The 13,804-nt window shown below is 40.1% G+C and overlaps 1 protein-coding gene across 3 annotated transcripts in view; it reads right to left on the bottom strand.

Moving 5' to 3' along the window:
• Positions 1 to 13,804, bottom strand: part of arhgap32b (Rho GTPase activating protein 32b) — a 99,045-nt gene that overhangs the window by 49,841 nt on the left and 35,400 nt on the right. For all 3 annotated transcript variants that reach the window (XM_086130957.1, XM_086130958.1, XM_086130956.1), the window contains 3 exons: positions 12,660 to 12,765; positions 6,984 to 7,078; positions 6,683 to 6,767 (listed from right to left, as the gene is read on the bottom strand). In XM_086130957.1, the coding sequence (XP_085987083.1) occupies positions 6,683 to 6,767; positions 6,984 to 7,078; positions 12,660 to 12,765 (286 nt within the window). The remainder of the gene's footprint in view (positions 1 to 6,682; positions 6,768 to 6,983; positions 7,079 to 12,659; positions 12,766 to 13,804) is intronic.

Below are 13,804 nucleotides of genomic sequence, written 5' to 3'. Positions count from 1 at the left end.
GTCTGAGTGTGTGTTGGCGAATGCACATGTCAATTAGTGTCGGGCAGAACCCTTTTAGGTTACAATTGGTTCCTGATAATCACCACTAGATGGCATAGGAACACTAACAGGGAAACAACTCATTGGGGAATATCAAGAGACAATATACCATATACAGGGCGCATCGGATTATAGGGCGTACTGTCGGCTTTTGGGAAAATTGAATGCTTTTAGGTGTGCCTTCTTGTGCGGAAAATACGGTAATTCGAATTCTTTATAAGTACAATATATATTGGTGGACGTAGCATAACCTCATGGACCCATACTACACAATACTACTGGTGTACACTTTGTGTCATTAATGACTCTCATGACTTGTGCTGCATGGAATCAGCAAGGGTTGGAGGAACTGCTGACAGCAAGCCATGCGCACACTTCCCGATTAACATTAGTAATGCTGGAACGGGTACTTGGACTGAGTGTTTTTATCAATGGCCCGAAAACACAGCTCAACATTCCCTCCCGCGCCCTGGGCGGACAGACCGTTGCGATATTCTTCTCGGAAATGAACTAATGACAAAAAGTAAGTACATGATCTGTGCTCATATTCTGCGCTTATCATAGTCTGTATGAATGTGGATCAGCTAGCCAAATTAGCCCAATAGCATTGGCAGAAGCTATTCCCGGCAATTATGATGCTCACAAATAAGGGCATGGTGTTAGCTAAAGGCATATTGTACAGTCACCTAACCTAACAATCGTGCCTCTCCTTTTTATGTACGTTACTAATTGTAATTATTTTTTTTACAGCAACTGGATAGCATCATTAGACTGTTTTTTTTTTCAGGTTTTGGGCAGCATATACACAGTCACTACATAAGTCAATGTGCTTCACATAATTAAAAGCACAACATTTAAAAGCAGTTACCAACAAAATTACGAACAAAATTTTGAAAACATTTTTTTTAATTCTTTGAAAGACCTTAATCATTGGTGAAATGTTTTATACAACGCTTTCTTACAGCTGTAACTGTTGTGAAAGTGCTATATAAATAATATATTGTATGGGAACAGGAGGAAAATTACGTACAGTTTTTAACATGTATTTTAAAACATTTATACTTAATTGGTATGTTTTCACTCCTCGGTCGTATTCACTGTGATAATGAATGATACGTACAAATCAGGGAATGTATTATACATACAGTACGTGTAGAGATTTTTTTTTTAAAACGGGTGATTTGGGGTGTGTGTGTGTGTGTGCGTGTGTGTGTGTTGGGGGTTATTATATTTGGGGGCACCTTATATTTACGGTATTCATACTTTTTGTTGGTTCGGTGGTGTGAAATTTGTCTAACGTAAAATGGCTGCCTTGGCTCAATAAAGCTTGGGAAATCCAATCCACGATATTGTAGAGAAGAATTATGAAACAGGTCAATGAGATAAACAATCTCACTTCACCCCCCCTACCCCCCAAAAATAACACTAAGCTCAACTTCCTTTATGAGCGTGGTAGTGTTCTAAACATGATTTCAGGAAGCATTTACTCAAGCAACCACCTCAGCACTTAAAATGTCAGAAAAGGACAGGGAAGTTTATCAAGTGTGAAGGCATAAAGGAAAATTGAAATTACTTCTGTTCATTATATCACACATGCAAATTCCATGGTCAGATTGTGTGCATGTGTTCCAGAAAATGTTTGCACCAGTGATGTTTCTTGCTGTCGTTTGACGTGATGTTTCCGCTGTACATTAGTTCCATGGCCAAATCCTGGGAGGAACATGATTATGGGAGAACGAATGCATATGGCCTTCAGGCAGACAGATGTTTGAATCGTAAACACACACATAATTTATACTTTTACTTAATAAAAACAACAAAAAAACCCTGATATTTGTTGGAAAATATTTTGGCGTCTGAACCCTTTTCATGCACCCAATGACCTGAGAACACAATCAGCTGTCCACTGACATAGTTAAACTGCCAAAATAAATCCATGTATGCCTGTGCAGTCCAAATTTCATATCGGATAATTAATAACTTGAATTTGTCTGAATGTGCGAATGGTTGTTCGCGTCAGAGATGCGATTGGCAGGGGAAGTTTGAGCTCAAATGACAAGTTAAGGGATGGACAATGTATGTATGTATGTATGTATGTATCACTAAAGATAAAGTGATCAAGAAGAGTACTACTAATTGTAACTACGTCTCAAGTAAACTATTATTTTTTTAATAGCTTAAACTACTAATAATAATACCTAGCTGTTTACCTAAACGCTAAGCCTGAAAAACGCTCTTTGTTTTCGATCCTGACAAGTGACAAGGCACGATTAATGAGAAGTCAAGACTCATCAATGTCTTAAAATAGCCAATTTTCACTTGCCCCTTCCACAATATTATCTTCCAATTGTGCGAGAAAAATCAAAAGCATACACGATGAAGGGGATGGGCGAAATCGACAGAATGTGTGAGGCACATGAGCAGAGGATGAAGGAGGTCGAGAATGAGCGCACGCCAACTGCTCTTTTGTTTCCTCAAACCGGGGCACTGCTGGGTCTAAACAGTTACATCATCCTCTGCAAGATATCCACGGATCTCTTTTGTGAAGACATGTGACAGGAGCTTAACATCATCTTACTTGCGGGCTATAGGCCTACATTGCTTTGTCTAGACCAACAGACTCAACAATAAAGATTTAAAAACAATCAGATTCTGTTTGACCTTTGGACTATACTCGTGTTTGTAATTTGCAAGGCTTGGGTGTGTGCTCGTCTCGGTGCATCACAGCGCCGTTGATGGATTGGATCTCACTGGGTAAGGGAATTCATTTCTTTGCGTCACCCTTGGTCTTTTGTGAGAAGAGGGTGAGCGAACAGTTGGAGCATATTGTGTCATGGTGCGGGGCCAATAGGGGCGGACACAGGCAAATGATGGAGGGGAAGATCGATAGAAAGATGGATGAATGGAAGGAGCACAGACAAAATGAAGTGCACAGACAATCAGGGGGAAGCCTGTCACGTCTGAGCCTAAAGGGAGCTGCAACTAATGCATCACCACATGGTGAGCCGGTCTGCAAGGTAGGCTGACCAAGATGTCAGTCTTAATTAGCTGCATGACTGTGCACAAAAAAAAAAGCCACACAAAAAAACTATGGCTCTTACAATGGTGCAAACCATTCTTGAGATGAGCGAGGCACTCCTTCACATCTGTTATTCAAATTGTTTTTTCAGTATGTGTAAACATAATATGCATGTGTTCTGAAGCAGTAACCTGATTCCACAAGGACTGTTTTTTTTCTGCATGATAAGGCGCTTCGGATTATAACCTTCAATTAATGGCCCATTTCAAAATTGTTCACATATATCGGGACGCACTGCATTATCAGGCACATACAATAGAAGCTACAATAATTGCTGCGGTTGCACTATGCATCCACTAGATGGAGCTACATTAAAGGAATACAATACAATACAGCTTTATTTATATAGAGCAAAGCCATGCAGAACTGGTCACAAACACGGACATGAAACATATAAATACAAATGGCATTTCAAAACAATAAATGAAAGACAAACGTTATGAAGACAATTGATTCAACAAAAAGGCACACAAACCTCATGGGCTCACATCCACATGGGGCTACATATCCTTAGAAGTCTTGCTTGTCTCCTTCCTTCGTTTAGTCAGTAGTTAACTATGCTTTTGGTCTTATCTTCGTTTCATAATGGCTGCACAGAGCTCACAGAGTTGTTATCTGTTTGAGTGTGTGTTGGCGAATGCGCATGCCAATTAGTGTCGGGCAGAACTCTGTTAGGTTACAATTGGTTCCTGCTAATAATCACCACTAGATGGCATAGGAACACTAACAGGGAAACAACTCAATGGGGAATATGAAGGGACTGTAAATCCATATCTAAGGAGCATCAGATTATTGGGCGCGCTGTCGGCTTTTGAGAAAATTGAATGTTTTTAGGTGCACCTCATAGTGCAGAAAATACGGTACACATTTGGCATGTATCATCCAGTTTAGAGACCGTTCATTTCACTTGCCTCAATCTTCAGAGTACGTCCTTACAGTTCATCTTAACAACAACAAAATGATTGGGGGGATACAGACAAAGCTCCGAATTCATTTTCATTAGCTTCATGAAGATCCGAAGAAATAACTCCACAAGCTTTGGCTGTGGTGTTCCGGTTCTTTTGTGATGCCTCCAAAGGAACGTATCACTGATGGCAAAGAGGAGAAACATGACGACGACTATAGAATGGAAATCAACGGCCAATGTGCGAAAACGGTCTGGTGGCTTTGTCTTGGCTCGTCAGTGCAACACAAATATGTCAACAATAAGTTGAAGAACAGAATGTACAGCAGAGAGTAAAGGCCTTTCGTTGTTTTTGTAACCATTGAAATCACCCATACAAACCAGAAATGTGAAAATCTTTCACTGGGTAATATTTTAAATACAATAAAATTAAATTTGTCACCTACAGAGCATAACTTTTTACATTGTAAAAGGCCGGAGGAGGTTCGATCAGGCTCGCACGATCATTTAAAAGTGAAATAATGCATATAAAACACGGAATAAATATTTTGAATATGATGCAATTCATGTATTATACGGTAGGGGGCAGACTATTTTCTCTTTTGTTTGTAAAGCTTAGGCAGGGATTAAATTGAGATTTTATATGTACGTGTACATGGTTTAAAAATTCCTTTCTTTAAAAATCTCATTTAATCTTAAAGTGCATTACTATATTTTTCAATACCAGTGAAAGTTTTGTGCCTTTCTACAATCAGTGGGATCAGTAGCAATGCATATACCTGTATGTGAATGATAAAAGTACATGTATTGCATTTCATGAAATGTTTTGTAAAAGATATATTCATTACGTTTCAACATTTTCCTAATGATCCTGTGCTTCTTTATACCAAAACAAAGGAAATACATGATATTTTGGTTATTTAAAGCAGAGTATGGTATAATTTTAATGGTCCGGCCCACTTGACATCTACCGAGGCCGTATGTGGCCCACAATGTGAAATGAGTTTGACACCCCTGTTTTACAATAACCTACTTCAGTCTTCAAAACATGCCGAGTTACAAATACAGTATATAAAGTTTAACAAAGCGAGTCACTCACAATGGGAGGCCAATTGCAACTTCCAACTTTCCAAAATCACCAAGAACAATAATCTTGAAATTTGCAGCAAACACTACCGACAGACATTATTCTCGGCTCACAAAATCGAACGCATGAATGCAGTTTGCAGACGTAACATGCTTTGTTTCTTTTGAAAGTCAAAATCGACTGTTTTGGACAGCCTCAAACTGTGTCAGCCTGTAAAGACATTATTGCATAATTCTGAGGGATAAATATGTCACACACCAAAAAGAAAAACTACCGTTGAATGCATTCATTCACTATGTAAATTGTTTCCACAGCATGAGACCAATTCTCCCTCCTAAGTAGCTCTGCAGATTTAACACACCTCAATCGTTGAAATGTAAACGATGCTACAAGTAGGAAAAGTGAAACAATTGCCATGCACAACCTGCTCTCAACCATTTCAAATTCAACTACATGGCACCTCCTCTGTGAGGTCGTATGAAGATTATATCTATTGCATAAGATACTCAAAAAGTACCTGGAACACTGACGGCAATTTGTTAACTGGTGTGAGTCAAATCATGACAGAAAAAAAAAGCTTTTTAAAAAAAAACACATTCAAAATCCATAAAATCAAATGACCAGAAGACGCCACAGACCAAAGCGCTATGAAATGAAATAGTAAAGGTAAAATAAGATCAAATAAGGCAAAAATAAAACAAAACAATATTAATGGTTTGCGCTTGAGGTGCCGCTCACTGAACCCAAGTAACCGGAGGACTGGTGAATCCTAGAACCACAATGCGGCAGACAAAACAACAGCACGACTAGAAAACATTACGAGAAGCACGATGGCAAAGACAAATTTACTGGCACCCAAGACACACTACAGACAAACCAAGCCGATCACTACTCGCGATTAACATGTTAAAAGAGCACGTGATGAAACAAGTAACCCACTTACAGCAACAGTCGTGCTGCGGGTGAACCGAACTCAAGTTTCTTCACATCAAACAGAATTGAAGATCAAATTGTCTGACTGCTGACCCCTACTGGTTTCAAACCAGAAGAGGTGAGGAGACTGGAAAGGATGGACATCTTTTCTCATTGTGGACATATCCACCTCCTCTGATATGCCCCATTTACAAATATGATGATACACACACGTGCGGATTTTGAGTACATAATTGCTGAGTGGTGTGTATATTCCCAAATCGCAATACATACGCTTGACACACTGATACAGATCAACAATTCTCCATGTGCAATGTCTCACACAATCCCAAATCATTTGGCAAAGAAAATAAATACAGAGTATCATGCTGATTCATTCTGAACACTGCATTGTTGACAAAAAGTTGAGAGTCACATAATGAATTTGTCAAGATTTTGCAGTATGATGCTTGGGCCTGTCACACTGTGATCATGTGAAATGTGTGGAAAGGTATTATGTGTGCGCAATACTTTATGGAAATGCACTGTACAGTTTGCCCATGAAGATTTTCAATAAAGAGGGAAAAAAAACTGTACATGATACTGTGTCACATTATAAAAATGGTACGTGATAAGCAAAATGATAGAAAACCTGTATTACCTGGATTGTGCCAAAGTCCACGTTTTCATAATGGAAATGAGCACATTCTGCCAGTTTGGGGAAGTGGCCCTTGGTAAAACAAAGCCTGAAAAACACATGCAGAGTGTTGCCAGTCACTTGTAACACTTTGAGAGGAAAACATACAGTTTTGTGCATACAGCGAAAGTAATAAGAGGTTGCAGATAGAAATAAACTAGAAATAGAGGGGAAGAGGCGTTAAACAGCATGTGAGAAGAGACGCATACACATACAAGAGAGCCCGACAGGAGGGTGTTGTGTCTGCGTCGGAGTGTCTACTAACTTCTTAACATTCTTGACCTTCATGCTTGCTGTGCTGCTGCTGCATGAGCGCATGAGGGGCTCGCTCCGCAACTCGGGGATCTCAGCACTTCTTGCCTGAAATATCGCACATACACAACAAACTCAGTTGTGCTCATGGTAATAACAAGGGATGGAGATGCTATGAGTTTCATTGATTGTTGATGTTAACGTATTATTATGGCACAACTCTTCCGGATGTCAGAATTCTTGCGGCAAAACAATACCGTATTTTCCGCACTAAAAGGCGCTTCGGACTACAAGGCGCACCTTCAATGAATGGCCTATTTTAAAACTGTTTTCATCTGTAGTGTGCACCGCTTTATAAGGTGCATAGAATAGAAGCCACGATAGTGGCTGCGATTTCATTATGCATCCACTAGATGGAGCTACACTCAATACAATACTATACAGCAGTCTTCCTCAACTGGCGGACCGCGATCCACGACCGGACCGCCGACCTCCTCTGTCCGGACCTCCTCTGTCCGGACCCTCTGCAAATTGTATAAAATAATCAAATATAAAGTGATTTTTACGTTATACATTTGATATTTTTGGACTATAATCTGCGCATTACCGTGATCGCTTGTTAAAATTATACGTTGTATTCTTTGCGTGCACTAACAGATGTATTGCAGAGGACCGCAGCAGCGTGTGTGTATAATGTTTGACTAACTGGAGACCCTGGCTGAGCAGGGCATGTCGGCATATACGATGCGCTGATTGGCTCCTCTGAACTTTAGGTGTGCCCATACATAAGCGTCAGCACGCGTCCATCCCAATACACACGCATTCAAAATGGATGATTGTGTCAGTTCATGCACCCCATTATTGGTTGGTTGTGAGGAGTGTTGATTTGTATAAGCTTGGCTTGACCATACTAAATGGGCATATAGCCCTGCTCCCCATGACCGCCGTGCATGGGACCGGACCTTGGTCTTATTTAAAAAAAAAAAAAAGTGGACCGACAGCATTTCTAGTTGAGGACCACTGCTATACAGCTTCATTTAAATGGAGCTTTCACAACCGCTGAAGCTGTAACAAAGCGCTTTACAGAACATTTAAAATACTACGTCCAAGAAATCGGAATATTGATCCATATATAAGGCACATCGGATTATAAGGCACACTGTTGGCTTTTTGAGAAAATGGAATGCTTTTAGGTGCGCCTTATAGTGCGCAATATGCGGTACTTCAGGACTTTCCAACAGAGATCCAAAATGTTTTAATTTGTGCATATAGACTTTAGACACCTTCATTAATCGAGTTTGCACATCACAATTTGGGTGCGTTTCTGAAATGAGCACCAAGAGCTGGTTTGTTTTTGCATATTTTCCCCGACATATCAATCTCATGGATGAATTTAAAGGCTTAAGGCACCTCTAGGCATCGTAGGGCCCGCAGGCCACAGCCGGCCCGTCTTCAGTCTCTGACTGGCCCTCGCAGCATTTATGAATTACAATTAAAACATTGAGTACGTGTTGCTTTTATGTAGATGTGAACGTGTGTCAGTGTAAGCCAGCAAGAGCAACAACTTGTCTTCAGTGTTGCCAACTTAAAGATATTGTTACAGTATTTAGTGACTTTTACAACTATTTTAGCAACTATTGAAAAAAAAAAAAAGGCCAGAGCCAACTATGGTCCCCATGTTAGCAACCATATTATGTTCTACATGGTGGAGAAGGAATTTGCCCTGGGAATATTTTGGAGTCCTTAGAATGCCTAATATTAGGTTGTGCTCATAATGTCAGCATACTTTAATAAATATATGTAAAAAATAGATATATGGACAATATAGAATATAGAAAGAGTGACATCCTATTAAAAAATTTAAACATTAAATTCCTATTCAACACAATTGAGCTAGGATGTTGATGTGGCCCTCAACAGCCAGTTTCAGTTTCTCATACGGCCCCTTTGAAATATTAATTATACTAATTTGCAGTGTGGCACAGGGCAATCAGATAGCTGATTTAGCGCAGTCCTCTAAGGCAGCGGTCTCGTCAATGCCTGGGGCCCCTGTCCCCTGTCCTGTCAATAATAGTCATGTTAATTTTTCATGCCAGTTTGGCCCTCGGAAGCAACCGTGGTGGCTGCTGTCTTGCTTAACATTTCGAACCTCCACAGCAACATGTGAGAATTAATTCCCCACTCGGAGAACCGCATATAGAAATGTACCCACACACACCGCCTACAACTCTCTATGCCCTGGGTTTCATTTGCCTTACAATTCCCGCCGTGACATACCTGGTTATGATGCTTAACGCTGAACGCGTGAGCAAGAGAGAGCTCACGCTCGCATTTATTGCTTTGTTTACGTTGAAAAAAATGTGTCAAGAACTGCGCTGCTCACCTTTTGCCATGTGGGAACAAAGCAGGGACAGGCGGCGTATGGGAGACAGCAGTTGCGCAATTTAAATACTAGTTTATTTGGGCTATTAAACGCCCAGCCTGGCATAACTGTTCTTCTGTTCCAAATGTGTCAACATTGTGTGTAACGCTTGGGCGACAGCATCATCGGTTGACCTGTTTTCCCTGGAGGCGAACTGGTAGGGGTCGAATGAGGGCGACAGTCTCTGGGTTATGATGAACGAAAAGACGGTCGGCCCCATTACGGTTTCTGAAAGTGTCGGAATGACCTCTGCAAAATGTCGATTGTCCAACTTCATAATTCCATGCGGAATAATAAAAAAGTGGGCCTTCTAAAGTAAAATAAATGTATGCAAAACACATCATACCGTGCTGTAATACAGACGGAGGTGTAAATATGTCGGTACCTTCCCTTTTCCAGTTCTATGACTACCAACTGGGGTGGGGGAAAATGGGGGTGGAGGGGGATTTGATCAAATGGGGCCTTTGAAAGAACACACAAAATTTGCACGAGCGAGTAATGTTGCGCTGAAGAACCAGTTGATGATAACTTTGTTGAAAATAACATTATCATATATTTTGTATTATTGAACCTAATACAAAGTACATACAGTTGATTTTAAAAAAACTATATTCTCTGTAAATTGCAGTGACTATTTGAGAAACTGAAAAAAGAGCACATACAGTACATAATAATTAACAACACGGTGTATATGCAACAGGGAACAAGTGTGACAGTTAACAGTTGCTGAGCGCTTCCTTGTCACTTCCTTTAACCACCAGAGACATGAATAATGTATGCTACTCTCGTCGAGTCTAAGTGCAATATCAAATGTTGAATTAAGACAGGTTGACAGAAAAGGCCTTTCAATTCAATATTCATTAGCACTGTGTGCTTGTTGATTCTCTCCTTCTTGCCCAGTCAAGGAAGGCAACCGCATATCCACTCCAACAACGGTGGGACTTCGTCTGCATGTTACCATGGAGACGGCCTCATTTTCACTATACTGTTGCAAGAAGTCAAACCCAAACCCGAGACTAGAGGGGAAAAAAAGAATACTGTTTAAGGTTCCTTGTATATGACCAAAAAGAGAGAGGGTTTTTTTTTTATATCTTACATGGTTTCTGTCGTACACAAATAATGGTCCTACCTCTAAGAAGCGAAAAGTATGAAGCTTGCTACTTTGAAAGAAATGACGATTGCTGCTGAATTGTCATGAAATTAAACCTAAGGTGAAGAAAATATTACATATGGGAAGTAAATAAATACTTGAGCAAAGAGCAGCAATACATTAGGAGAGGGTTGGGTGGTATTACAGTAATATGGTATCCCATCGTGTCTAAAAATAGCGACAGTGTCACTTTCAACATCGTGTCCACTAAAAAAACAAACTGCAGTGCATAAGGACCTTTGTAATATGATATTAAATTATATTTTTTATGGCCCATATAAATGTGTAACTGTGTTTTCAACTCAATAGGGCTTGCGACGAGCATATTGCCCATCGCCCCCTCCAAAAAAATTGCAGCTGCTGCAATTTGGCATCTTTGTTTTCGGTTGTTATCGTACAAACATCAACAGCATAATAAGTTGCTAAACTGCGCAAGACATTTTGAAATACTACGGGGGCTGACAATCGTTTCGGAAAAGGAAGCAAAATACATGTATTTCAGGCAGGCAGCTATTAGCGCATAGCTATTGAGAGAGCCTTCACTTTGAGTGACTGCAATGTTGAAAGGACACCTAATATGACATGTGGCCTTGTGTCATAGCATAGCGACATGTCTGATGTTTGAACAAACCAATCTGTGTCAAAATTGCTAAAGAATAAAATAAGTTAAGAACAAAAAGAAAAGAGTGCATGCCTCGGCTGTTTAAGAGCAAGCAAACCTAGAATTGCTGGCTTTGAGCATTAGATTAAACTCTTCAGCACTCAATGATGTCCAGCCCGACAGTTTATCAACACCTTTGTCAATGTTATTTCTTTGCTGGCCTCTCACGGCAACATACGACGGAAGTTTGGCCATTTCCACGCCAGAGAGGAGACGAAAATACTCGGGTTAGCTTAGCGCGAGATAGCGTGTTGAAGTTTGTGATTTAGAAATGAGAGCCCTCTTTAAATATTTTCAAGTAAGGGATTATTATGCAAAAGAAACAAAAATGGATAAAACAAATGGAAGAAACGTGATACAGGTAATGAGTGATGCATATATGAGTGATAAGTGTAGAGTACAACAATCAACGTTTTTGAGACTTTGGTTGGAAACATAGCAGAAGATTTTTCATAACCCCAGAGATGACCGAGATATATAAACTAGAGCAGAATGTGTGCTGTCGGTTATGTGGACAGGAAAGCGCAGGAGGCCACGCACACATATTTTGAAAATGTCAAAAGTTGAAAGGCTACTGGGATGGAGTTTGGAAGTACCAAAGACCGACTCCGTGATGTACCGAGGGAATATCGATCAGGCAAATTTACAAGGCAGAGATGTGTACTTGATAAAAGTGCTGCTGGCAGCCAGCAAGAAAGCCATAGCGAGGGCATGCTTTAAAACTGAACCAGCAACAGAGAAGCAATAGCTGGAAGTAGGAGGAGAAATATTTGATATGGAGAGATGAATATACATGCTTGAGGGTCCAGGAAGTGGTGTTTAAATTGAGATGGGGGAAATGGGTTAAATATAATAATAAGAATAATAAAAAAATAAGAAGAAGAATAAAAAAGAATAAATGACACCACAAACTTGAGATGTGAAAGTAGATAATAAACTTGCATTAACAATATGGGATTTACATGTCACTGTTGATGATGTTTAATTATTTGTTTTGATTTAATTTTTTTTTCTCCTTGAAGGGCTCTTTAGCAGACCGTTTTGTTTCTAGACCTTCATAAATATACATGGCTCTTGATGTAATAATGATCTTATTTGCATGTGGACATTCTTTTAATTGAAATGGTTCATCAGACCCACGTGGTCTTGCCTGTTAAAATAGTAAAGAAAAAAGAAATTGTATTACCATATACCCTGATATAATGAGGGGACAGCAAAATGGTGTCAAAATTCAAATTTTGACACCATCCAACTTAGTTAGCTATCAGCCATCTTCATTAACCTTCCATGGATGACAGTGTTTCACGAGCAGAGCACACATTGTCAATATAGAAGAGAAGGACAGCTACTCATACTTATTTTTCCAAGAAAATGTGACTCAGGATAGGACCCACAGTTCAAAACACGGTCGTGATGGAGTGTGCGTGTAAGTAAACTATCTCTTTGTGTGTCTAACCATGGCACTAATGGTCTCTTCCCAGTCAGGTCTCTCTCTAGGATGAATGTGAGCCAGTTCAGGCACAATGTCGTCGTCCTCCAGAGGCCGTCCAAGGCGAAGGCTCCTGCATGCATAAAACACAACACAATAAACCTTTTCACTCCTTTTCACCTAATAAAACAGAAATATACACAGCACTCTTTTGTTTTCTTAAATAGGTGTTACAGAGTTGTTATTTTTTAAATAACTTCTTCATTGTGTCTGAGTCACCCAGATAAGGGTTGAAAAATATATTTTCAAGACCATAAGATTCACAAAAAGTCTGAAATTTTCTCCAAAATTGATGGGGCGCCAAATAATGTGGGTCGCCTTGTGTATGCACAGAGTTCCAAAATCTGTGAATGCTGTTGTGTGACTTGGATGCGTTGTCCTCTTGACTGACTGATGTTATGCCAATGCGTTGCTTATATAGGGGAAAGGCGGACATAACTGAGGACAGAAGGCGGACCGAAAAGTGGGAAGGGTGGGCGTGAAAGAGGACGATAAAGGCATGCCCCCAGTAGGTGTAAATAGTTCTGGGGTGTCCATTCTGCAAATCAACATCCCGAAAATGGCACCTACGAAGAGACACGCTTATGAAGCACAGTTTAAACTGCAAGCTAACAGTTACGTGGAGGACCACAGGAATCGAGCAACCGCCAGAGAATTCAAGATCAACTTTGTCTCTCCAAAACCTTGGATGTACCTTTCAGCATTAAAGTCGCATCCATAACAGCACGGAAGATTTGTTTCCTCTTTGGCCCGGAGGACACAACATCAGTAATTTCCAAAAAACAATTTCAAATGTGTACTCGTCAGACCACAGAACACTTTTCCACTTTGCATCAGTCCATCTTAGACGAAGTTGGGCCCAGAGAATCCAGCGACGTTTCTGGGTGTTGTTAATAAATGGCTTTTTCATTGCGTAGTAGGTTTTGAGCTGCACTTACGAATGTATATTTCTGACATTGGTTTTCTGGAGGGTTCCTGAACCCATGTGGTGATATATGTTATACATTGATGTTTTGGTTTTTGGTGAATGACCAAAGGTCACGAGCATTCTATGTTGGCTAGATGCAGTTTGATGAGTATTCCTCAACTTCCCTGTCTTTTTTCACCACCTG

Source organism: Hippocampus guttulatus, chromosome 15 (assembly GCF_054856545.1).
Source record: "Hippocampus guttulatus isolate MCC_2025c chromosome 15, RoL_Hgut_1.0, whole genome shotgun sequence".
In the NCBI taxonomy this organism is placed as follows: domain Eukaryota; kingdom Metazoa; phylum Chordata; class Actinopteri; order Syngnathiformes; family Syngnathidae; genus Hippocampus; species Hippocampus guttulatus.
The sequence above is the reverse complement of the archived record's forward strand: the minus strand, read 5'-3'. Positions and strand labels throughout refer to the sequence as shown.